General features: G+C 32.8%; 7 protein-coding genes across 7 annotated transcripts; 3 read left to right on the plus strand and 4 right to left on the minus strand.

Annotated features, from left to right (window-relative positions):
- The first annotated feature begins 6,119 nt into the window (after positions 1-6,119).
- On the plus strand, positions 6,120-10,587 carry LOC107362725 (uncharacterized). The gene is made up of 3 exons (XM_015929845.2): positions 6,120-6,282; positions 6,667-6,915; positions 7,999-10,587. Exons 1-3 carry the CDS (start codon positions 6,180-6,182, stop codon positions 10,026-10,028), a joined length of 2,382 nt encoding a protein of 793 aa, XP_015785331.1. The 5' UTR covers positions 6,120-6,179; the 3' UTR covers positions 10,029-10,587.
- A 528-nt stretch (positions 10,588-11,115) lies between these two features.
- Positions 11,116-13,260, plus strand: epsilonCOP (coatomer subunit epsilon). The gene is made up of 4 exons (XM_015929827.3): positions 11,116-11,342; positions 11,453-11,610; positions 11,814-11,990; positions 12,564-13,260. The coding sequence occupies exons 1-4, from the start codon at positions 11,256-11,258 to the stop codon at positions 13,048-13,050; spliced, it is 909 nt and encodes a 302-aa protein (XP_015785313.1). The 5' UTR covers positions 11,116-11,255; the 3' UTR covers positions 13,051-13,260.
- Positions 13,261-13,336: 76 nt separating this feature from the next.
- On the minus strand, positions 13,337-14,468 carry cold (coiled). Its single transcript, XM_015929829.3, has 4 exons — positions 14,290-14,468; positions 14,104-14,223; positions 13,829-14,007; positions 13,337-13,750 (listed from the first exon to the last, which is right to left on the minus strand). Exons 1-4 carry the CDS (start codon positions 14,345-14,347, stop codon positions 13,673-13,675), a joined length of 435 nt encoding a protein of 144 aa, XP_015785315.1. The 5' UTR covers positions 14,348-14,468; the 3' UTR covers positions 13,337-13,672.
- A 588-nt stretch (positions 14,469-15,056) lies between these two features.
- Rfk (Riboflavin kinase) lies at positions 15,057-16,199 on the minus strand. Its single transcript, XM_025160946.2, has 2 exons — positions 15,843-16,199; positions 15,057-15,489 (listed from the first exon to the last, which is right to left on the minus strand). The coding sequence occupies exons 1-2, from the start codon at positions 16,060-16,062 to the stop codon at positions 15,155-15,157; spliced, it is 555 nt and encodes a 184-aa protein (XP_025016714.1). The 5' UTR covers positions 16,063-16,199; the 3' UTR covers positions 15,057-15,154.
- A 664-nt stretch (positions 16,200-16,863) lies between these two features.
- Positions 16,864-18,711, minus strand: LOC107362716 (isocitrate dehydrogenase [NAD] subunit gamma, mitochondrial). Its single transcript, XM_015929834.3, has 5 exons — positions 18,546-18,711; positions 18,270-18,427; positions 17,652-18,195; positions 17,433-17,579; positions 16,864-17,370 (listed from the first exon to the last, which is right to left on the minus strand). Exons 1-5 carry the CDS (start codon positions 18,621-18,623, stop codon positions 17,125-17,127), a joined length of 1,173 nt encoding a protein of 390 aa, XP_015785320.1. The 5' UTR covers positions 18,624-18,711; the 3' UTR covers positions 16,864-17,124.
- Positions 18,712-19,145: 434 nt separating this feature from the next.
- LOC107362717 (N(4)-(Beta-N-acetylglucosaminyl)-L-asparaginase) lies at positions 19,146-20,655 on the minus strand. The gene is made up of 6 exons (XM_015929835.3): positions 20,508-20,655; positions 20,285-20,438; positions 19,804-20,223; positions 19,617-19,724; positions 19,426-19,559; positions 19,146-19,335 (listed from the first exon to the last, which is right to left on the minus strand). The coding sequence occupies exons 1-6, from the start codon at positions 20,626-20,628 to the stop codon at positions 19,199-19,201; spliced, it is 1,074 nt and encodes a 357-aa protein (XP_015785321.1). The 5' UTR covers positions 20,629-20,655; the 3' UTR covers positions 19,146-19,198.
- Positions 20,656-21,623: 968 nt separating this feature from the next.
- On the plus strand, positions 21,624-23,750 carry PGAP3 (Per1-like protein PGAP3). Its single transcript, XM_015929692.3, has 5 exons — positions 21,624-22,079; positions 22,359-22,619; positions 22,711-22,927; positions 22,996-23,221; positions 23,305-23,750. Exons 1-5 carry the CDS (start codon positions 21,774-21,776, stop codon positions 23,387-23,389), a joined length of 1,095 nt encoding a protein of 364 aa, XP_015785178.1. The 5' UTR covers positions 21,624-21,773; the 3' UTR covers positions 23,390-23,750.
- Positions 23,751-23,993: the final 243 nt, after the last annotated feature.

Consider the following 23,993-nt stretch of genomic DNA (forward strand, 5'->3'; position numbering starts at 1 on the left):
TCTAGAATGATCAGGACTTTGAGTTATCATTGCAAAATTTATTGTCCACGACATATTTTATCCAATGTTTCAGTACTGATGCAGTTGCGTTGTACAGATAATTTACTATTAATGTTTCGGGTCTTTCGTATCTGCGTTGCCTGACGTAAGATCGCCACCATTTTTGAATCCTGCAAGCAGCAAGTTCCATTTTAGAGAGTCGATTTCGGACTAAATACCCTTTCAATTTTTTTGAATGATTAGAGCTGCGGCTTCAAGTCTTTCTATCTATTCGGTTTCTATCTTTAAAAATCTTCAAACAATAGTTTTCGATTAACACAAGTTGGTTGGCTGTTTAAAGTTAAATTTGGTTCTTTACTAGAAAAAATTTGCTCGCAATTCTGATTGTTTTCTGATGCATCCCGGGCGTTATTGTTTCATTTTACGCCTTCATGCAGGCATAACTCACGAATGACTAGTGCTACAGACTTCAGACTTGAACCATGAGTTTGTTCAAATTGCACAACCATAAGTTCAAGTGCTCAAGGTTATTCAAGGTCAATTCTTTATTTGACCTCTAATTGACCTTGAAAGGTCATTTTCTGAAATTGCAATTTTTCTGCCCCGAAAGTGTACTTCACACATTCATAACTCATACTGGCTAAAGGATATGAGTGATCACTTAACATTTAGTTAATTAGGAAAAATTCATTCCATCTTTCCAATGGTATGAGTTATGAACATGTGACTAACACTATCGGGTGAGAAAAATTTTGCAATTTCAGAAAATGACCTTTCAAGGTCAATTAGAGGTAAAATAAAGAATTGACCTTGTATAACCTTGAGCACTCGAACTTATGGTTGTGTAATTCGAATAAACTTATGCTTCAAGTCTGAAGTCTATAGCACAAACCGTTCGTGAGTCATGCGCGCATGCAGGCGTAAAATGAAAAAAAAACGCACGGTATAGTGAAGATTGATCACACTTTTGAGTTATCATAGCAAAATTTTTACGAGCTGAATATCCTCTCCAGTGTTTCTGTATTGTTGAAGGTGCGTTGTATGGAACATCTACTATAAATGTTTCACGTCTATCAAACTTGCGTAGTCTCACGTAAGATCTCCACCACTTTTGAATCTTGCAAACAGCAAGTTCCATTTTAGAGAGTCGTATTCGAACTAAAAATTCTCTCCAATTTTTTGGATGATCATAGCTGCAGCTTCAAGTCTTTGGTCTCTTTCATTCGTAGAATCTTGCATAACACAAGTTGTTTGGTTGTTCACAGTTGAATTTGGTTCAGTCCGATTCGACGAAATTCGCTCGAAAGTTAAAATAGTATCATTTTTGAATGCACTTAGTCTAGAATGACAATGCTTGTGGATTACCACGCGAAAGATTTTTGCGAGCTTTATATCCTCTCCATTGTTTCTGTATTACTAAAGCTGCGTTGTATGAAACAGCTACTACAAATGCATGACATTTATAAAAACTGCGTTGTTTAACGTTTGATCTCCACCACTTTTGAATCCTGCAAGTAGCAAGTTCCATTTTAGAGAGTCATTTTCGAACTAAATATTCTCTCCATTTTTTTTGGATGATTGTGGCCGCAGCTTCAAGTCTTTGGTCTCTTTCATTCGTAGAATCTTGCATAACACAAGTTGTTAGGTTGTGCACAGTTAAATTTAGTTCAGTCGGATTCGAAAGAATTCGATCGAAAGTTGAAATAATATCATGTTTGAATGCATTTAGTCTAGAATGACTATGCTTTTAAGCTATCATGGCGAAATCTCTACGGACTTTATACCCTCTCCAGTATTTCTGTATTACGAAAGCTGCGTTTTATGCATGTTTTAACATCTACTATGCATGTTTCACGTCTATCAAACTTGCGTTGTTTGACGTAAGATCTCCACCACATATTGCGCGTCAATCATACCTGAGGGATTTTCAATGAGCAAGCCAAGACTCAATAAAATGCTAAAAGCATGCGAGATTACTAATTTGGAAGGTTCACTTCTATTTGAACTCTTGATTATATCTAGAATAGTATCCACAGTAGATGGTGAAGCAATTTTACAGCAAGATTCAGAAGATATCTTACAAGGGAACCGCGCCAATCATACCTGAGGGATTTTACTGTGCAATAGCGCAATCGATAGAGCCAACCTTCCATATAAACAGGCCAAATATCCTTTTTCTGTACATTGGGAGGTTCCATGGATTTTTGGTTTAAAGTTGAGCCATTTTTGTTTTAATAAAAATTAAAATTATGTAATATCAAGTAGCTGTGGTGGCGCAAGGGTTAAGGCACTTGCAAAGGTTTATGGTTCTTTTGGTTCGATATTTTTTTTGATTGATTTTGATTTAGGATTGTCTCTGAATCAGTTAAAACAATTACGTATCGACAAAAATATCGAAAAAAATTTCATAAAAATTGCCCCAAACGTGATTCGAACCAAAAGAACCATAAACCTTTGCAAGTGCCTTAACCCTTGCGCCACCACAGCTACTTGATATTACATAATTTTAATTTTTATTAAAACAAAAATGGCTCAACTTTAAACTCCCCCCGACGGACGACCACCTCACCGTGGTGGGGGGGTATGTTCCCAATGTTCCCAATAGGCTTCCGATCATTACTGGGTCTCTAGTCGGCGGATACTAAGTGTCCTTCTGGTTGACCTGAGCCGTAATATAGGTAGCAGTCTCGTGCTGTGACCCTGACCAATGGGTCTCTTAACATCAGTTTTTTGGAAGTACTGTGCAGTACCTGTACTGTGCAGTACTAAAAGGTGACCAGTCTAACTGGTAGGCTTTATGATATTGTATTTATTGTCTCGTCGTTACAAACGGCGCAATGTAATATGAATGGATTAGGGTCGAAAACCTATAAATGAGTCTTGCATAAATTTGCTGCAGCCTAGCCTTGTTTTCCTAGAAGCCTCAGTCATTTTCGTCTCGCGTGCGGGACATTCTTAGCAAAACAAAGTCGCCGTCGCAAAAAATAACCTAACCGGTTCCATGCGGCGGGGTGGAGACGGGCGAATTTTATGTTAGGGCTCAACTTTAAACTTTAAACTTTATAATTTATTGTCCACTTTATATTTTATCCAATGTTTTAGTACTGATGCAGTTGCGTTGTATAGATAATTTACTATGAATGTTTCGGGTCTTTTGGATCTGCGGTGCCTGACGTAAGATCGCCACCATTTTTGAATCCTGTAAGCAGCAATACCCTTTCCAATTTTTTTGAATGATTAGAGCTGCGGCTTCAAGTCTTTGGTTTCTATCTTTTGAAAAATCTTGACACTTGGATGAAATCATCTCGAGTGTTTGCAAAGTATCATCTTTGGATGCATTTAGTCGAGATTGATCAGGCTTTTGAGTTATCATAGTAAAATTTTTTCGAACTTTATATCCTCTCCAGTGTTTCTGTATTGTTTATGCTGCGTTATATGGAACATCTACTATATATGTTTCCGGTCTATCAAATTTGCGTTGTCTCAAGTAAGATCTCCACCACTTTTGAATCTTGCAAGCAGCAAGTTTTATTTTGGAGAATTGTTTTCGTGCTAAATATCCTTTCCAATTTTTTTGGATGATTATAGCTGCAGCTTCGAGCTTTCGGTCTCTTTCATTCGGTAAATCAATTTTTCAATGTATTGGTGATAAAAGTGTTGCCTTCCTCAACTTTACCGATGAAGGCTCTAAATTTATTTTCGGAAGTCTAGTAAATGATATTTCTGATAATGAAAGTATTTTCGCATTTAAAGTGAGTAAAACTTCTTCGTGTATTTAATATCATTTGATTAGTCGGTCTTATTTTTCTTTCAGGTTTTGCCTATCATAATATTTTTTAGCTTCACTGTTTCGGTTCTTTATTATTATGAAATCATGCAAATCATGGTGATTAAACTCGGTTGGTTGCTTCAAATCTCTGTTGGATCAACTGCTTGTGAGTCTCTGCCAGCGGCAGGAAACCTTAGGCAATCTTAGGAATGGTTGGTTCAATCAGACCAATTTTATGTAAAATTAATTAAACAATTTTTTGGATTGATGGATGAATATGAATTGTACTATATTGGTCAACCAGATCTAATGCCAAAAACACCGCTAAAGCCTAGTCTAGCCGGTAAAATATTGCCATGTCTAATATAGTTTTCCCATTTGTTATGATTAGTCATCTAAATTTTTGTTTGCTTGCATTTGCATTTTTTGATGGATCGTCAAATCTCGAGGTTTCTGTGAAATAATTGAAGAGTAACTGTAATCAGTTATCAGTTCACTTGACAATTGTGAATGTCACTATGAATGTCTAATCAAGGATATAACTCGAATGAGCTGTAAAAATGTTCTTTATATCACAAGTTTCGTCGTCATGAGTCGTTTAGCATCCAAAACAAAATTTTATCCCTAGATTTATCTTTATTCAAATTTTGTACTGTCAAACCTCCAATAATGTCACTTCGTGGGATTAGCGTTTTGGCTATTTTTACATAATTTCTAGGTGGAATAGCCATTTTACGAATCTTATTTAACAAAAAAAATTAATTTTTAATTTAATTTTGAGATTTTTGATGTTTAATTGGGCAATTCGTATAATATACCCAATTAAAACCATTATTGAAGACCTCGCAAAATTTATTTAATTAAAAAACTGAATTAAACTAAATTGTTTAATTTCGTTACCATGACTCTGTGACATTTTGAGAGTGTGACATTATTGGAGGTTTGACAGTAGTTATTTTTCTTTTGATTTCGATATTAACTGAATAGCGTTATAAATTAATTTATAACATATACACTAGTAGTCAGGGTTAAGTTAATAAAAAAGGGTCAGATTTAAGTTAATTTTTAAGTGTCGCCATCTCGAGTATTTACCGTTTTCAAAGACACAAAACAATGAAATCTATGAAAAATTAAATTCGATCTTAAAGGTACTTTTATTTCTTGTTAGATGGCGACTATGAAAAAAATCTCCACTTTTCTTAACTTAACGTTAGCCTAGTGGTTAGCGTTGGCGATAAGACTGCTAATCTTCATATGTTGTTCTCTGCATCTTGGGGTTAGCGTTCGAATCTCGCCCAAGTCCTGAAGTTAAGGCGCATACAGTAGAGCTTACTCAGGGTTAAGCCCCCTGGACTATCCCATCCTCCCTTCCTGATGGATTCCCAGCTAAGCTGGATAAAGCCTGGCGCCTATGGGTCGGTAAAACACCTAGGTAGCAAGGGGTAGACGGCGCCTTAAAAGCTGTCGCGGCTGGCCGGTCCACGCAAGAAAATCTATTAACTTAACCCTGACTACTAGTGTATCGTGAAAAACATTTATTTAGTGCATCACTCAAAGAGTAAAGGAAGGAACCACCTTTGGCATCACCTGATCAGTTGACTTTAGTAACTCAAACGTTATAATTTCAGATATAATAATAATGTCAACCTTGTTTTTAGTTATTTTGCCTTTCATTTTTATTGACATTTAATTTTCAACCACCGAATCAATTTTAAAAGAATCATTAAGATCTAAAAATTACTTAGGTTTAGCAAACAGCTTTTTAATTACATCTAATGAATGAAAATTGGTTGAAAATTATTTCATATTAGCAAATTTATGCAAAATTTAAAAGCTAAACATTGAGAAATATTGACTTGAATATAATGTAGCTTGAAGCAAGTTAATTCATTTCAATTTGTTCAGTGTGAATTTTGATGTAGTTTATTCGCAGTTTTTTGGATGAAAATTTGTCAGCCATTTAATCGGCTATCAATCTTAACAAACAAGTTAAAACCATCAAAATAAGACTTGAATCTTCAAAGTCTTGAAAGTTGATCTCCAGTCAATCAAGAGTCAACCTCATCAGACTTGAGCTTTTCTCTGCCATGCTACTGTTTTACATGTTAGTGTATCTATTGTTTAATGAGCAAAGAATTCTTGATAACTGTTTAAATATTACTTCGCTAATTGTTATTTGTGAATGTTGAATGTAAATAAAACTGGATTTATATTAATAACCCGTTAGGTGTCTCTTAGTTGTCGAGCGATGTCGATCTGAATCCTGAATTTTGGCTCCTCCTGGATGCAAAGTTAGTCAAACTCAGTTGAAGTTATTTGAATGATTTCTTGAAATTTCAAGACTTTAGATTATGACTTTCAACAATCAAGATGATTATGTCTAATTTCATTAACCTATCAATTGTTAATAATGGTTACTTCAGATGAGATAAATGCCAATATAACATGGATGGCTGATAGATTTATGTTATTTGCAACAAGATTTTTACTCGGTCTGTTGGTCAATGTTTCGGGTAAGTTTTCCTTTACATTTTAACCTTTCTAAACATTTTCCTTTTGATTTTCACGATTATTTTAGTTTATTTCAACCTTTCCTTGTTTCAGTCACTTACAATTGTAGTTAAATCCTTTATTAGAGCTATTATTTTATTTATTGTTATCTTCTGAAGACTCTTTATTAATATCTGTTATTTTTCACTTCTCTTGCCTATACAATGCAACTTATTTTGCCACTTGATTCGCTGATTATTTTATGGTGATTACTCTCTGGTTATTCTGGTGTCTGGTGATTATGTTCATTTCTCTCGGTCCATCAAACATTGACTTGTTTGTTCATCATCATCGTCGTCATAATTATGGTTGTCCTTTTTTGTTTTCAATTTTATAAATACATGAAGCCTCAGAGTCCAAGGACAACTTGTTAACATCGGCTATCCACATCGTTTCATTATATTATGGCTCAATATACAGGTATACAAAAAAATCCTTACTTGATGTTGCAATTGAAGAGGGACAACCCGAGGCTGTTAAATGTTTGGTAAACCTTGGTGAGTCTATTGATCGAGTTAATCTACAAGGTAAAAGTCCGCTTCATTTAGCAGCTTCGCATGGCCAACTTGAAATTGTTGAGTTTCTCCTAAGTAAAGGTAAATATTATTTCATCAGTTAAACCATTTACTTTCTTCATCATTTATTATTAGAGTTGGACATTCTATCCCTGAAATTTGTTGCACTTCTGGTCCCACATCAAAGGCTTATAATTATTTCAGGATCAGATCTTGAACATTATCAAAAATATTAGTCATACTTGAGTGTTTCTTTGTTTGTCAACAAATCATGAGACTTGACTTACTCAAATTTCATCTAAATAAGGATATAAAATTGCATTTGTTTCCACGATTCTTGAATGACAGCAAATTTTTCCTCGTTTATTGATAACACTTTCAAAAATTTAACCATAAACTAACAATTTTTTTCCGAGTTTTCCACTTTTTGCATGACTGTGATGATAAACCTAATGATGGTTGGTTTTTATTGAATGATTTTGCCTTTTTCATGCCTGTGAAATCCTATTTTGATTTATTTATTACCTGTTTCGAAGGCCATTTTAAATTAGTAACTACACATCTGATTGGTTTAAGAAAACCTTTTCTTATTTTAACTATCGGGTACACCTGTAGCTAGACCGGCCCTTAATAATAGTCGTCACTTTTGATCACCGCATTCAACAATCAGATTGTTTATTACGTTTTGTTTATTTGCCAAGAACCCAAACTGGAACCGATCAAAAATGTGTACGAAAATTTTCTTGCAGATATTTGCACCTTGATAGAGATTCTTTTGTTTAATTGTTAAGTGATATTGTCAGCTGATTGGATTGTTTCTAGGTTAATTACAAAACTTGTTTTCAATAATAAATACCTTTCCAAGTTAATCATATAATTGGATTGTTTAAATTCATTTTTTTCCTGCTTCACATAATATTATTTAACATCGCATTGCTATTGTCAGTGTACACGAAATATCATTTTACTTGAAACATTCATTGTTCAAACTAATAGTTCAGTTATTATTGAGATACTTAAAACAATCAATCAATTTTATTTTTCGATTTACGTCGATTTTCTAGCTCAAACATAATAAACGTAATTTGAGTATTCAAATCTTTCTATCGATTGTTCCATTTGTTTTAATTATTCATTATCTTTCTGCTTTTTGTTTTGTTTCAGGAGCTGATGCTTCTTGTTTAAGCTTACCAACGATTGGCGATGACAATGAAAATGATGGTGTCGATGAGAAACCTGTGACTTATAATCAAACACCTCTTCATTTAGCTATCTCCAATGGGAACAAGTCAGTTGTTGAATGTTTCATCAACCATTTGAACAGCAATCAATCAACAATTGCTGATGAGTCTTTGGATCTAGAATTACCAAGTAATTTGAATATCAAGGACAGTCAAGGATTGACTCCGCTTTGTTTGGCTAAAAAATTGAACCATGAATCTATTGAGAGGCTTTTGGAGGAAACAAATGATAACAATGAAGTTCTGATCAACAATAGAGTTAATCAGGTTGATCAAATCTGTATTGCAAGAAATATTAAACCTGAGACATCACCAGATATTAGACCGTTAACAGCATTGAAATCAAATTTTACAACCGAGATGAAGATTGATGAAGAAAAGAGTGAACAGCTTGACAGTTCTGAAAGTCTAGATTCTTGCAAGGAAAAAGATTCAGAGCAAACTGTACAGCCACCTTCTCTTCCACCGGCACCAGAAAAACTGATTCAACGACGTGATCCACTGACTCGACTTCTTAATCTACATTTAATCATGAAATCAGATAATGAAATAAGATATGAAGGTAAATTATCCAATAGTCCATCATCTCCTCCAGTTGGTTATATTGCGAAGAGAAAGGTTTCCTTTGTGACTGAATATTTTGAGAAGATTGAATCTCGACGGGAATCTCTTTATCGAACTGATAGTGGACGATGGTCAACTCCAGATACAAATTCGATGTCAGATAAAAATGGCAACATTTTTTCAGGAGCTTGTAAAAGTATCCAGTGTGAAGCAAACAAGGAACAAATTTCTGAACCTTTGACTATCCATGAAGTAGCTAACAATGGAGCAGTTGAAATAGTCGCTTTACATATTGATCAGTTAACTTCAGTTGACATGGCTGACACTGATGGGAATACACCTTTGCATCATGCAGCTCGAGGTGGACAAGTAGCTGTTGTTAGATTTTTACTCTCAAAAGGAGCCAATCTTAAATGTAAAAATTCGGAAGGTAGGAATGCTCTTCATGTAGCTTGTTTTTCTGGAGATGAAGATGTTGTTCGAGAGTTGATTCTTTTTGGAATTGACCTCGAAGCAAGGGATAACGAGAAAAATACAGCATTGATTATTGCATCTTCACTGGGCCATTTGAAGATAGTTCAATTGTTGACTTCCAGTGGAGCTCAAGTAAATGTTAAAAATTCAAGGAAACAAACTCCACTCCATAAAGCCTCTTTTAATGGATTTGCTGATGTTGTTGATCATTTAATTGTAAAAGGAGCTCAAACCAATGTAGTTGATTCGGAAAAAGATACTCCTCTCCACCTAGCAGCCCACAAAGGGCACATAGAAACGGTTCGAATCCTTCTAGACTATGGAGCAACTAGCGATGTTAAAAATAAACTAAAACGTCAACCTTTTCACGAAGCTGCATATAACGGGTCAACTGAAGTAATGAATTTACTACTTTCTCGGAAAACTAATTTGAATTCAAAAGACAAAAATGGTGACACGGCTCTCAATTTAGCGGCAGCAATGGGCCATTCAGCAGTTATTGAGTTGTTATTGGAGAGAGGAGCCAGAATCAATCCAAAGAAAGATCGAACCACATCGGCTTTACACATGGCAGTAATAAATGAACACGTTGATTCTTTAGAGCTTTTGTTAGAAAGAAAAGCCAACATTGCCGTGAAAGACAAGAACAATGACACTCCGTTACATTTTGCGTGTTCCCAAGGAAACACTCGCCTTGTTCAGACTCTTTTAAATTATCAGTCTCCTGTGAATGTTAAAGGAAGCAATGGAAGGACTCCTCTGCATTTAGCCGTTCTCAATGAACAAACTAAAATGATTAGTATGCTACTAGAAAAAGGTGCCGATAAAACAATTAAAGACTCTGATGGTAAAACAGCTCTACATTATGCCAAAGTGCGAAGTTATCAAGAAGCTATTCAAGAGTTGTCTGGTTAATAATCCTGAGGAACTACTTTATACCATTTATTGGTTATCATCATTCAATCTTCACCCAAACTCATCACTTTTATATTCTCTAATTAATTTGAAAAATTTTTAGTTTCAACTGTCAACATTAACTCTTATGACAATCTTCACAACTGATTTGTTAAAATGATTTGCCAAGATGCTCAAATTTTTTAACTTCAACTTTTAATATACTCATTGTGCAATTTTCAATTTACGACCGTAGGATTTCAATTCTTGGTACCCAATAACCTGTTTTACTCAGATCGTTCCTGATTTGTATCTACCCAGTGCTTTCAACAACATCTATCATTTTCTGTGTAAATTCACTTGATTTATAACAAGTGACTATTTTCACTATCAATTTCACTCTTTCTCACAATTTTGTAATACTTTCCAAGTATTTTAATATTAACATACTTTTTATAGCATCTATATTTAATTTGGACTTAATTCCTTTGAAATTCATCTGAAACGATTTAAGTCTACTTTAATAATAGTTAAAATCTACGAATTTTATTTGATAATAAAATTTTTAATTTAAAACGTACCGTTTGGTTCATATTAATTTGCTTGAATTTTATTTCATGTATTATAATGTACAATCTAAACCTAAAAGGGTGTTAGAAGAAAAACTGATTTTTAGTTTGTTCATAGTTTTATCAATTTCACTGAAAATTTGTTCACTGAATAAATGTTGATCTATATTCTGGTTTCACCAAGTTTTTAATCATTTATTGATGAAACCGGTCAGAACTATACAATTTTATTTGATGGATTCTCAATATAAATGAAAAAGAGAGAAAGCGATCTCTTTGTTCCTGACTTATTTTAAAAAACATCCTGAAAGATTCAGTTGAAACAAAGATAGAAGATTAATATGAACAGTGAAAATTAGTACACATATGAAAATTAAATTGTGTCTTGTTAAATTGCAACTCTTAACAAAAAGTTCAATATTAAACCAATTCAAATTTTAAAAAACCCTCTCCATAAAACCTGTTCAATTAGCGCTCACTAGTCGGAGCTACAGCAGCATCAGCTTACAATTTGTTGTCCAAAAATTTTAGATTGAATTTCGTTGGCAATCGGTATCATCTAATTTTGTACAGTTAATTGAATTGTCAATGAAATAAATATTCTATTTTCCTTTCTATCTTTGAATTAAATCAAATTGTTTTGTATGTGTTACATATTACTGACTGGCAAATAAATACAATGGGTGAAGATCCGTTGTTTGAGATGAGAAATGCTTTTTACATTGGCAATTTTCAACATTGTATCAATGAAGCTCTCAAAAGCAAGGTAAAAAAATTGATTTCATTTTGGGTGTTAAAAATAGGCGATCTAAATTGATGTCTCGCTTATTTTATTTTAATTTCCACTTCATCATATCTTTTTTTATCCTATTTCAGGTAAACTCGGAAGAAAAAGATATTCTAATGTATCGGTCTTACATTGCTCAGAAAAAGTATGGTGTTGTTTTGGATGGTATTACCGCATCAGGATCATCTAATCTTCAGGCTTTGCGTTTGCTTGCAATGTATCACACTGAAAAAGACACCGATGCAAAGTAATAAAATGATTCAACTTTTTTTCTCTTCTCTATAACACATCCAGTTTTGAGACGTGTCATTAAGAGTCATAATCATTTGAGATACAACTTTTATGCAATGGTTCAATCAACAATGGTTTATGCTCTTTTGGTGACATCTCGACAATTATTCATCAATAAGATATTTTTTACAATTATTTCATCTTATGACTCTCTTTTAGAGCTAAAATAGCTGAAAAAATCTTTAATATGGCAAATTTTGCGTCGACCTCGGAAAATCCTGATGATTACGTTAAACTTTTGGTTGCTGCGATCGTTCATTGTAATGAAGCTGTAGCTTTAAGAGTTCAACCCGATGCTGGACTGCGAGTTTTACATGCTTCTGATCATATTGAATGGTAACTAGTCCAAAAACAATAATGAATTATTTTTCTCATTTGTTTTGGCCATTTTCATCCCCCAAGCAACAGCAGTTGAACAGCTCTGCCCACATACTGTTTCACAGTGACAGAGTAGTTTGAGAAGTCTAGTGTTTACAAATCCTTTGTGCACTTCCTCACTTACAATAATTCATCATAATAACAAATTGGAAGACAAGTATATTTGAGAAATTTTATCAAAATCAGTTGTCATTCCCTCAGATAAACATCACCGAATTAGAAAAGGAAGTGAGGTAATCTGATTCAGATTTTCATATTTATATTTATATTTTTTATTTGATACCTAGTTAGGCCCAGAAGAAGCTTGTATATAGTTCAAGTTGAACATAGACTCTAACTCATGGCTAACGTATAATTTATCATTTAGTTCATAATATTATTAGATAAACCTAGAAAATAACAAGAAAGTTAGTTTTCGATACGCTAATCTAAACTGATTGCTTAAAAAGTACAAAATTGATTGAGATTATTTCAAAGAATCAATCATCAGTCATCGATTAACACTTATTTTTCATTGTTATTTGTTAACAGTATTGCTATGATGCTTCAAATCTATCTGATGCTGGATCGAGTTGACCTTGCTCGTAAAGAACTGAAAAAAATGCAAGAAAAGGATGAAGAAGCAACTTTAACTCAGCTTGCTCAGGCATGGATCAATATTCATGTTGGCGGCGAAAAGTTCCAAGAAGCTTATTACATTTACCAAGAGTTAGCTGATAAATATGGACCAACTCCTCTCCTCTTGAATGGAATTGCTGTTGCCCAAATTGGTCAAGGAAAGTACGAGGAAGTGGAATCAATTTTACAACAAGCTCTTGAAAAAGATAACAACAACCCCGAAACACTGATAAACTTGATTCATGTTTCTCATCAACTTGGTAAACCGCCGGAAGTTTGTAACCGATTCCTCAGTCAGCTTAAAGATTCTAACAGCATTCATCCTTATGTTAATGATCTTCAGTCTAAAGAGAATGAGTTCGAAAGGTTGACCAGGCAATACACTTTGCAGTTCGAGTGAAGAAATGTCAATCAAAAATCAACTAAAAGCAAAATTCTTAATCTATTTTCCTTTTCTTTTGTATTTCAAGTCTTTCCAGGAGCTATGAAAGCCTGTTTCTTAAAAGATTGAAACAATTTAAATGAGCCTAATTATGCCAAGCTTGCTTGCAGAAAATTTTAGAGACTATTATGATATATGTAAATGGATGATTAAATTGGTTATCAAGTAGCCTTCCTCTAATTTTTAATCAAACACAATCAAACTTTATCTTGGTAATTTTTTAGCAATTCATAAAACCAGCAAATTATTTCAGTAATTGAAATTTAATAAAAATAGTGTTGTTAGATTGCAATCAAGATGCATGATCAGGGTTGGATTGAATGCAATCTTAAACCACATACAGGCACCTGTAGTTGATAAGAGGAGCAAGTTGTCATGATTTTGCATCTTGTTCTAATTCAAGATGGATTCAGATTGAGTGAGTGTGGTGAAAGGTAAAAAATTAGAAAAGAGTAAATTTAAAGATACAAGAAAAATGAACAATTGGTACAGGAGATATTTACATAGTGATTACTTAAATTAACTTAGATTTGGTCTTTGAGCACTTTTGCTCGTGATATTAAACTGTGGAAATGCTAGTTCACTTGAAAAATACAATAGCAATTAAAGCTGACATTGAAATGATTAAAATACTTGGATAAGTTGAAGTGGCTTTGAGCTGTAAAAGATAAAAAATAAAAATCATTGAATTTTCTAAATACACAAACTACAATAAGTAAGATTCATCAATACTCACAGTAACAAAGTAATTGCATCTATCACCGGTGCAACATTCAACACATTCCCAGTCGTTATACCAGATCCGATCACACCTGGATAAATGTTTTTTATATTCTTGGTCGCAAACATCTTTGGAGGCACATTTTTTCGTTATATAATATTGTTTTTCGCCACTGGGAGCCCAATACGGTGTACCTACAGATTATTAGAAATGAAAAAGTTAGTCCAGTAAAGATCTTTTGAAAAAGCTGAAAAATGAATTAACATATTAACGTGTGTAAATCAACTTACTTCCCCAACGAATTCGTGACAGGCATCTATCTTGACCATGGTCACAATTTTTAACGGTTTCAACACATTTATCTTTATTATCCTCTTGATTGGAGCAAACATAGCACTCTAAACCATTTACTTTGGTGAAAAATGAAAAATCAGTTAGGCGAGGTCAGGTAAAAAGATATCTTTTAGTGAGCTTACCTCGGTTTGAGAAAAATAATAGAAAAACAAAATTGATGAGTATAAAAGTGAGATTCATTGTAGCTGCCACAATCAATTAAAGTTTTTTTTGAAATTTGAAAAACTTAAAAACTATTTTCTACATTTATTGATAAAAACAAAATAAGCGTAACAGCACTCAGGTGTTTAAGGCAAGTATAAGAAAGGTAACAAGGAAAGGTAAGTATTGACCTTTCCTTGTACAAAAGAAGTATTCAACAGAATATTGATATCATCGATAGTATCGATGTCTTTAAAATTTCCTGTAATTACAATTGTTTGAATTGGACGGAGTTATTAAGTCCTGTAAAAACAAGCTAAATTTTTAATGGTATAAACTCTTAATGATTTACAGTCAATATTCCCAAAATGAGACTAAATTGGCTTAGCTTTTTGTCCTATGTCACTCAATGATTTTAATTAATTAATGATCAAATTGCTACAAATTTTATAATTTTTGTTAATTTATCGTCATTGAGTCCGATTAACACTGAATTTTAATTATAATTCGGTTAAATTTTGTAAATTTTTTGAAAAAAACAACGTTATTTAATTAGTAACCTTGACAACGTCTCATTTTGAGATAGTCTCATTTTGGGAATATTGACTGTACTGTAAATTTAAAGATTTGGGTGATTTGGTTCATATGTTGATCTATACTAAACATAGTTTAGCTTAATCTCTTTCCAAATTTTTCTTTAAAATGAATCTTGAATTAAAAAACGGTAAATTATGGTAACTTCGAAAAATTTCATCTGAATAAATGTACAATGTTTTTTATAGAAACAAACTGCTATAAAAATGGGTTAATTAAACATCGAGTTGATAAATTAACAAGATTAAAATGTCACAAGTTTACAAAATATCTATCATCTTTTTTAAAAGAATGCCAAGTATCGATTTCTAATTGTCTTCGAGTCTCTTCTATATCATTGTGTATCGCTTTGATTAGTGCCTCTAATGAGATAAAATTAGCTTCTTCCCGGATTTTACCGCAGATCAGAGAGTTGATTGTTAATCCATAGAAATCACAATTGAACTTATTTAACAGGTGAATTTCCAAGGCCTTTTCTTCGTTTTCATAAAATGGATTGTAACCTAAACTCGCGGACATCATGTATACAGGTGAGAACATCTTAGAATCATGTTTAACTAATATTGACTTCAAGTAGTCCTGTTGATCTGTTGAATAAAGAAAATAGAAAAATATTGAGAACACATCAGACAGTTGTCTAGGAAATATCGATTTGGTTCAATGTTTGTGTCAAGAAATCAAAGCATTAGCATGATATACATAATATGACTCCATTTAAAAATCTAATTTATCTCACACATGATAATAAATTCATCACAAATTATGAATGACCCACAACGCTCAAAATTTACATGTTCAATTTTTTATGTTTATACATTCAGTTTACCTTCCCTTTAGCAAGTACCTTGAGTCTATCTGTTTCAGAACAGTAAAATGAGAGATGTACTGGTTGAATTATACATTTAAGTTGATAGGAAAAGAATACAATTAGTTTAATTACCTTTTGATAGTTGTTTAAAATCATCTTCAGTTGTGGATAATTGAGACCATCCAAAATATATTCCAGTTGATAAAGGAATACTTTTAATCACCTCAGCTTCTATATTAGCAGTTGGTATACCAAGTTCAGATGAACCTCGACCAAATCCTTTAACCACTTTACCTGAAACATAGATTGGAAATCGTACGGTTTCGGTTTGTGTTTGTGTTTGACCTGACATAGTTGCTCTTTTAATAGGTTGTTATAGTTCGATCAAATATAAGTTGCTCGATTAAATAAATGAAGAAAGGTTAAGCATAGAACTATTACCACAAGGAGAAATAAGAAGAGTAACCTTACTCTGTGAGAAAAACTTGAAATGAACAGCAAAGACAATTATTGCAATTTGCTTACCTAAATACACAGCTCCTTGTGATCATTCTTTATCAAGATGGTTGCAATAGATATTATCATAATCAAATGGTAGTTACTCTTTAATCATGCTAATAGGTTAGGCATTGGATCTTATACAAATCTCAATCAGTACGAGATTGAAAAATCAAAAGACATGAAAGAAATGATTTTAATCGTTCCTTATAATCTTATTAGGTTTGATTTTGAATCGAAAAAGGTAAATATCTGATGATGCGCGTTTAATTATGCGCCAGCATGAAGCTTACAGAAATGAAAAATGACTGATTCAAAAATGGTCATTGATGTAAGAACCTTTCTTAATAAATGAACGAAATAATGACAAGATTAACGATCTCGATTTTAGATGGGATAAGTCTCAATTTACAAAGGGATATCTCCCAATTAGACAAAGAATCCGTCTTTTATTATCTGATGAAGATTAGTATGATTTTCTGCATCAAACTCATATGAATAAATATAAATTTGGCGATGAATATAAAATCATTTCTTGTTTCAATTGTCAATAGTTTTTATATCACTTCTTCTCAATTCTCTGTTTTTGTTATACAGAAGTTACAATTGTTGGATGTAATTTTTACTGTAAGGATTGAAGGGAAGAAGCTGTTAATCATTTTTCAAACAATTTGAGCTCATTTATTTACAGATGATTGTACAAGATTTTTTCATCTCGAATGGAAGCTAAATCTAAGATTAGAGCGGCACCAAAGACGTTGAGATAAGAGAGATCCATTTTTCTCGTAGGCTAGAGAGCTTCAGGGTTGATCATCAAGAGAGCATGACTATAGAGAGAATCACCGCAAAACTTAATTGTAGGCAGCTACAGATAAACTTTAAATTTGATTAATCTTATGAGATTATAGATTGGGTTTTAAATAGATGTTTGGGCTTGCACATCCTTCATAATAAATTCAACAACATCAGTTGTATTGTAGGTTCCACCAAGATCTGGTGTATGAATTTTTTCAATGTTTAAAACTTTGTGAATAGAATTTCGTATCACAGTTGCATGATAATCCAATCTCAAAAATTCAAGAAGATCAGCACTGGCGTTTATCATAGCTAGCGGATTAGCGACGTTTTTACCAGCAACAGATTTACCAGTATTCCGTGTTCCCTATTGAAATAAAATGATGGAATGAGAAATATGAACAAAATCAATCGAGTTCGTCAACTTACAGTTTCGAAAACTGCATGTTCGATTCCATAATTGCGACCTGAAGTAATTCCAGGCCCTCCGACTAGACCACAAGCAATATTGGTAAGTATATTACCATAAAGGTTTGGCAATAGAAGAACATCAAACTTGTGTGGATTCGATACCAACTGAAAAATAAATGGAACAGAGTGAATTTGTGAAACAATGTGATTGCTAATTCACAATGAGTTGACACTTACTTGCATAGAACAATTATCAATAATTATATTGTCAAACATAATTTCGGGATATTCTTTAGCTATTTCTGAACATGTATTCAAGAATAGACCATCTGAAAGTTTCATTATATTGGCTTTGTGAACAGCGGTTACCTTTTTACGATTATATTTGCGAGCATATTCGAAGGCATAGCGAGCAATTTGTTCTGATTTACTCTGAGTGATAATCTTTAGACTCTCAACAACTCCTTTTACATTTTCATGTTCCAGGCAACTGTATTCACCTTCAGTATTTTGTCGAATTAGTACAATATCGATATTTTTATGACGTGTGTTGATTCCAGGCTGACTACGACAATGGATAACATTGGCAAATAAATTCAATCGTAAACGTAACTCAACATTTCGAGATCGAAAGTTTCTGCTGTGCTCCCGTGTCTCAATGTTTCCTTTTAGTGCCACTCCATTTCTTCTGATTGCAATAACAGCTTCTTCGATGTGCTCAATATCCTCATGAGTTGAGTCTAAATTAAGTTCTTCGAAATCAACAGGGACTCCTCCAGCTCTTTGAAATAAAATCAAGATCATAAACAAAGTTAGATTGCAAGGAAATGGCTAACAAAATAAGACCAATCTCACTTGAAAATAGTTTTGACGTAAGACATCATTTCAGGGCCAATTCCGTCACCAGGAAGCATAGTTACCATAAATCTTCCTCCATACTTAGCTTTATAATTGGAAATAGTCGTCGATTGAAGATTTCGTTGGCCCTGAGTAACTCCAGCAGCAATAGGTAACTAAAAAAATATATTAAAAAACATATTAAAACAGGAAGAATAACAAAATTTTATAACCTATTTAAATGAGTGAGATTTCGAAACAGTTGATCCTGTTAATTCAATGATTTTAACTTACCTTTGCAATACCATTAGCTGGAAGAGATTTGAAGCTGTTAATCAGTCCTCCGGTAACACAATGTTTTAGAAGAGACATTTTTTAGAAGATTCAAGAAATCCAAATTAATTTAACAGTTTAATAAAAACTTCAATGAAATTATTAACCTAAAGCCCTTGGAATAACATCTGATTTGTAAGAAGGTAAATAGTCTGTCAATTATTCAGCTGCATTCTATGTCAGCTTATGAGCTGAGCTGAAACCAACGTCCAATCAAAGTGATTGGCGCTCTTTTAAAGTTACTTAACATTACATATTGTATCAAGAAGTGAAACATAAATACAGTATTTTCACGTAATTGATAAAGTAATCAAGGAATTAAAGCTTAATAATTATTATCAATTAATAGAAACCGATAGTTATTTTAACAATAACTAAGAATATCCAGAGATTCAATAACTATATTAAACAATTAACTGAACACTACCGATTTATTCGTATACACGAGGGAAAAGTGTAATTCAAACGCAATAAGGCCTTTAAGAAATAGTTATTTGACTTTTTTCATTGATGCATTAGAGTAAATATACAAATCAATTGCAAAAGAAATTGCTAATTGCAGTAATGTTTAAAAATATTACTCGTTGAATTTGAATATAATACATGTATATTGCTTAAAGAAAAGCTTCATCAATAGGATGTGGACTAGGTTTGATAGGATTCGTGCAATTAACTCGATAAACTGTTATTTTTGATAAATTTGGATTCATGACGGAAAATGGAAATGTTTCGATACCATTACATGCAGCTCCTGAAAACAAGAAAATAAAAGAAAAGTAAATTGTAGCGATTCGTTAAAATACAAAATGAATTCAAATCCAATAAAATAAATTTTGCTTACCGAAATTTCCATGGGCATCAGCAGCAATCAAAGCTAACATTGAATTTGGATAATGAACTGCCATTCTATCGATAGCATCTTTAGCAGCGGCTGTTGGACTCATTCCCATTCTAAGATTGACAACAACTTGATAGCTGCAAATGAGAAAAATAAATCAATTTTGATATCATTGAGACAATATAGCGACTTACGCTGGAGCAAATCTCATCGCAATGTCACCATCCCCTGTACCGGCAGCAGCTCCAACATCCTTTTCGGCATATGCACCAGCTCCAGGAATTGGAGAATCACCAACTCGGCTAAAAATTAAGAACTGACATTAGCCTTTAAAAAACACTCGTTACAGTGTATCATGCTCTGAATATTTCAGGCTCTCACCCAGGAATCTTATGATTCAATCCGTTAGTCGATGTACCAGCAGAGATGTGACCGTTTTCGTCAATCACAATCATACCAATAGTGTCGTGGTTGGGTTCATTTGACTTTTTAGGCGCTTTTATCGATTGAGTGAGCTTGGATGATGATTTTGGGTGATAAGGACCACATTGTTTTGTAGGATCGGGTAAAACATTGACCCAGAAATTGGGTTGACATTGCTCTTCTTTCCATTGTCTATAAATGTTTTTAGAATTGTTAGAAGTTAAACTTGTCTCCTGAAATCCCATGGAGATTGCAAATTGGGTAGCTTGATCACCAACCAATAAAGTATGGTTCGTATGGTCCATAACTTTACGAGCCACAGATATTGCCTGTTTAATTCGCCTTAATGATCCGACAGCGCCAATATCATAGTTCGTTCTAAATCAATTGAAATAAGCTTTTATAATTTGCTACTGATTCCATATAAATATTGACTTACGCATCTATTATCATAGCATCAAGAGTTGTTTCACCATTTTCATCGGGGCTTCCTCCCCATCCAACAGTTCCGTCACATTGATCAATTTCACATTGAGAGCAGCCCTGTTCTACAGCATCGATTGCTGATCCTTTATTACTAATGACTTGCCATGCTAGAGAAAGGTAAAAAAATTTTAACAAGAATTATATAATTATACGATGGTTTGTAATTTTCAACTCACCTTTAGTTGTTGCATCGGTGAAAGGCCAAGTGTTAATCACTAAAGGAAGCACATTATCCGAAGAAGTGTTACCTGAATGGACCAAGGCAAATATAAACAAAAGTAAAAGTTTCATATCCATCAATAAGTAATACACACTACTCTCAAACTAAATAAATAACTTGTGTTGAAAAACTTTGATTTAAATACCAACCTGAACCAAGCAATAAAATAATTGTCTTATTGTAAAGCTTAAGATTAACATCTTATTGTTTTATTGAGATTCTGAACAGCTGATAATTTAGCTTTTGTTTTTATATTTATATAGATACCCTGATGATTTAATATCTAGACTTTATATCTTTCCACTCTGTAATAAATCCAACTTTCAACTATGAAACATTTTAGCTATAAAATCGAACCAATTACGTTTTTCTTTACCACTGGTTGTAAATATTTAAATCATAGGAATAAACCGAAATTATGAGACCAATAAGAAATGTCGACTTTGAAAGTGATAAGTTTTTATTAAGAAAGTCGATTGCCAATTGTTGATTAAAACAATATGAATTTGGAATTGAAAAGAATAGCTTGAACAAGTTTTGATAAGATATGATTTAACAACAAAAAATAGACAAACAAGAAAATGTTCCAATATTGACACATACTTGATATTGATTGTAGTTAGTTATTGGGTTACAAATTGTATGAAGAAATGAGCATAGTGTTTATCGTATGAGTAGAAGATCAACTAATCGATTCTTCAATGTTCAGTTCACGTAATCTATAAGATATTCATCAATCTTTTATGATTATAATTATGTAAAGGGCGTTAGTTTATATCTATCTTGTCTTGCTGATCAAAACTCTTGTTTCCAGGAAATGAGGCTTGAAGCGAGAATAAAATTACAGTTTATGAAAGAAAATATTCTGTTTTTTAAAAAAAGAAACCTTGATTGTGAGGTTTATTTGAATTTATTGGGATTTATTCATTGCATTGATCAATTTTTAACTTGTTAAATAACAATTAAGGAAACGTCATGGGTTTCAGTCAATCAGCCAATCAGTTTGAAGAAGCTTTTTAATGTTATGCTTTCTTTTTCACTTCTAGCTTAGCAACTCACTTTCAAACTCATCTTCATCATCACTCACACAAAACCTCAATACATTTACCAGTTGAATCTATCTTTTTTGTTTTTGATTTGAATTATAATCAATTTATTATCCTAAGGTGAAAATTTAGCTATACTGTCATTCAATTAATGTTACCATCTACCATATTCATCAATGAGTTATAAGGTTTATGGTTTAACCTTACTATTTGTGTGCATCTTATTTACCATCAATCTTGTTGAGGCATCAGTTGGTGATCATCTGTCTTATTTTCGTAAATGTTTGACCAATTGTTTGTCATCTAATTGCTCATCTCAACACAAATTACTGCAATTTTGGGAACAACAACCTTTCTACCTCAATATTACGCAATGGAGCTGTGAGGAAGAATGTAAATATCAATGTCAATGGTCAACTATTGATTTTCTTATCAATGATTTGGAATTGGAGCGAAATCTTTTACCCCAGTTCCATGGAAAGGTATATTTTTATATAATTTATGTTTATTTTAGCTACAATTTAGTGTCAGTGTCATAGCCTAATGTGCTATTTAATAACCTGTATGGGAATTTTAAAGCTGTAAAAATTGTACCTCTTGATGTACTTCATCCGTAAAATTAACCAATGTTCCAGATGAAGAGTCAGCCTCCTATTAAGTAACAATTTCCTTTCCATTCTTTTGTTATTTTTATTAGATGACAATCTATTAATATTAAACTGTTTCTAACATTGTTTACATCTTTTATTTTTTTCTAATAGTGGACCTTCTATAGGATCTTTGGGATACAAGAGCCTGCCTCAGCATTTTTCTCTCTTCTTAATTTGGTCTCTACTTACCTAGCTTGGACTCACTATGCTAAACGTATCCTTCAGGAAAGCTCATCCAATGATTCAAATGAAGAATCATCTGCAGCCATTATCGATCCTTATTTTTTTGTAATCACAATCAATGCTATATTGAGTATGAATGCTTGGTTTTGGTCAACTGTTTTTCACGTTCGTGATACTCTTTTAACAGAAGTATGCCAATTTACTCTTGTTACAAAATTTTTTATATTTCCCGTTCTATTTTTTCTAATGTTTTTTTCTAATTTGCATATTTTATTCTTAGAGACTGGATTATTTCTCGGCGTTTTCAACCGTTTTATTCTCTTTCTACACCATTGTTGTCAGGATGATAGACGAACATCTTGATTTACCTGGGAAAAGATCAACCATTCACATGTCATTGTTGGCTCCTTTCATAAGTTACTATTTATACCATGTATATTATCTTATTTTTGTACAATTCGACTATGCTTTTAATATGAAAGCTAATCTTGTAGCAGGTAAAATATTTCTGGTCTGCATCATGATATGAGCTAAAGTAACTAAACATTTTTTTTATTCATTTCAGGCTTTTCCAGTTCTCTCTTGTGGTTGATCTGGGCTTATAAGAGACTTTCTACTATTCCAATTTCGCAATTAAAAGGCCATCATGTTGTCAAATGTGTCATATCTATCGTACTAGTCAATTGTCTCCTCATATTTGAAATTAATGATTTCCCTCCGCTTTTTTTCGTTTTGGATGCACATTCGATTTGGCACTTCGGAACCATTTGTCTACCCTTCATTTGGTTCGAGTAAGTTCATCTCAAAACTATAAATTATTGACTTGTGTATAAATTTTAATTCTTGATAATAATTTTCTTTATTTTATCATCAGTTTCCTGGAAAAAGAAGCCCTAGAACGTCAATCAATGAAGGGATCAAGTAAAGAAGCAATATCAACAAAACCTCATTCTAACTAATGCAATTTAACCGATTCGGACCAAGCTCAACTTTCAAGCCAAAATAGATTCAATCTATGACAAATTATTGGATATTTTTCGCAAATTTCTGTCACATGACAAATTTTTTAACCCTTGCCACCTCTTCAAATTTTTCATGCAAGCTGCATGAATAATCCGAAGTATCGTCCAGTAGAAATAACCTGATCACATGTGTCAAAAATGTGCAATCATTTTAAGATTACCATTCTAATCACAATGCTAATAACTAGAATCGCTCATTAACAAGTGCAATTCCTTCACTATATTCTCTCCAAAAGGACAGAATCTTATCGTATTTTCAAAAAAATTATGCCAAAATATTAAAGAATTTTTTGAATCATTTTGTTTAAATTTTAATTGACCATTTTGTTGATTTTAAAGCAACACTTCTTTATCTAAACTAAACTTAAACATAACCTTTGATTGATTAATCTTTAAAAAAAACTGGAATTGCTTGAATGAAGATGTTGCTTAAATGGTCAAGCTTATCAACACTATGAAGTAAACACTTCCTTTCTCCTCTGAGAAATTCAAGCTGAACAAGTTTCAAGTAATTTCATTCTGCTTGATCATTAATGTGTAG

The sequence above is a fragment of the Tetranychus urticae genome, chromosome 1 (genome assembly GCF_039701765.1).
Source record: "Tetranychus urticae isolate SD_2017Ah chromosome 1, NJAU_TeUrti_SD_1.0, whole genome shotgun sequence".
Lineage (NCBI taxonomy): Eukaryota > Metazoa > Arthropoda > Arachnida > Trombidiformes > Tetranychidae > Tetranychus > Tetranychus urticae.

What these genes read in the sequence shown, in the direction of transcription:
- LOC107362725 (XM_015929845.2), top strand. Translation starts at nt 6,180, where the DNA reads ATGGTTACTTCAGATGAGATAAATGCCAATATAACATGGATGGCTGAT. An exon ending in TCTGTTGGTCAATGTTTCGG is followed by an intron (nt 6,283 to 6,666) that starts GTAAGTTTTCCT and finishes AAATACATGAAG; the next exon opens with CCTCAGAGTCCAAGGACAAC. An exon ending in TGAGTTTCTCCTAAGTAAAG is followed by an intron (nt 6,916 to 7,998) that starts GTAAATATTATT and finishes GTTTTGTTTCAG; the next exon opens with GAGCTGATGCTTCTTGTTTA.
- epsilonCOP (XM_015929827.3), top strand. Translation starts at nt 11,256, where the DNA reads ATGGGTGAAGATCCGTTGTTTGAGATGAGAAATGCTTTTTACATTGGC. An exon ending in ATGAAGCTCTCAAAAGCAAG is followed by an intron (nt 11,343 to 11,452) that starts GTAAAAAAATTG and finishes ATCCTATTTCAG; the next exon opens with GTAAACTCGGAAGAAAAAGA. An exon ending in GAAAAAGACACCGATGCAAA is followed by an intron (nt 11,611 to 11,813) that starts GTAATAAAATGA and finishes ACTCTCTTTTAG; the next exon opens with AGCTAAAATAGCTGAAAAAA.
- cold (XM_015929829.3), bottom strand. Translation starts at nt 14,347, where the DNA reads ATGAATCTCACTTTTATACTCATCAATTTTGTTTTTCTATTATTTTTC. An exon ending in ATTATTTTTCTCAAACCGAG is followed by an intron (nt 14,224 to 14,289) that starts GTAAGCTCACTA and finishes TTTTCACCAAAG; the next exon opens with TAAATGGTTTAGAGTGCTAT. An exon ending in GTCACGAATTCGTTGGGGAA is followed by an intron (nt 14,008 to 14,103) that starts GTAAGTTGATTT and finishes AATAATCTGTAG; the next exon opens with GTACACCGTATTGGGCTCCC.
- Rfk (XM_025160946.2), bottom strand. Translation starts at nt 16,062, where the DNA reads ATGTCAGGTCAAACACAAACACAAACCGAAACCGTACGATTTCCAATC. An exon ending in TTTTAAACAACTATCAAAAG is followed by an intron (nt 15,490 to 15,842) that starts GTAATTAAACTA and finishes TTTATTCAACAG; the next exon opens with ATCAACAGGACTACTTGAAG.
- LOC107362716 (XM_015929834.3), bottom strand. Translation starts at nt 18,623, where the DNA reads ATGTCTCTTCTAAAACATTGTGTTACCGGAGGACTGATTAACAGCTTC. An exon ending in TTGATAATTGTTCTATGCAA is followed by an intron (nt 17,580 to 17,651) that starts GTAAGTGTCAAC and finishes TTTATTTTTCAG; the next exon opens with TTGGTATCGAATCCACACAA. An exon ending in AACATGCAGTTTTCGAAACT is followed by an intron (nt 17,371 to 17,432) that starts GTAAGTTGACGA and finishes TTATTTCAATAG; the next exon opens with GGAACACGGAATACTGGTAA.
- LOC107362717 (XM_015929835.3), bottom strand. Translation starts at nt 20,628, where the DNA reads ATGGATATGAAACTTTTACTTTTGTTTATATTTGCCTTGGTCCATTCA. An exon ending in TTGAATCATAAGATTCCTGG is followed by an intron (nt 19,725 to 19,803) that starts GTGAGAGCCTGA and finishes CTTAATTTTTAG; the next exon opens with CCGAGTTGGTGATTCTCCAA. An exon ending in TGATGCCCATGGAAATTTCG is followed by an intron (nt 19,336 to 19,425) that starts GTAAGCAAAATT and finishes TCTTGTTTTCAG; the next exon opens with GAGCTGCATGTAATGGTATC.
- PGAP3 (XM_015929692.3), top strand. Translation starts at nt 21,774, where the DNA reads ATGAGTTATAAGGTTTATGGTTTAACCTTACTATTTGTGTGCATCTTA. An exon ending in GTGATACTCTTTTAACAGAA is followed by an intron (nt 22,620 to 22,710) that starts GTATGCCAATTT and finishes TTTTATTCTTAG; the next exon opens with AGACTGGATTATTTCTCGGC. An exon ending in CTACCCTTCATTTGGTTCGA is followed by an intron (nt 23,222 to 23,304) that starts GTAAGTTCATCT and finishes TTTTATCATCAG; the next exon opens with TTTCCTGGAAAAAGAAGCCC.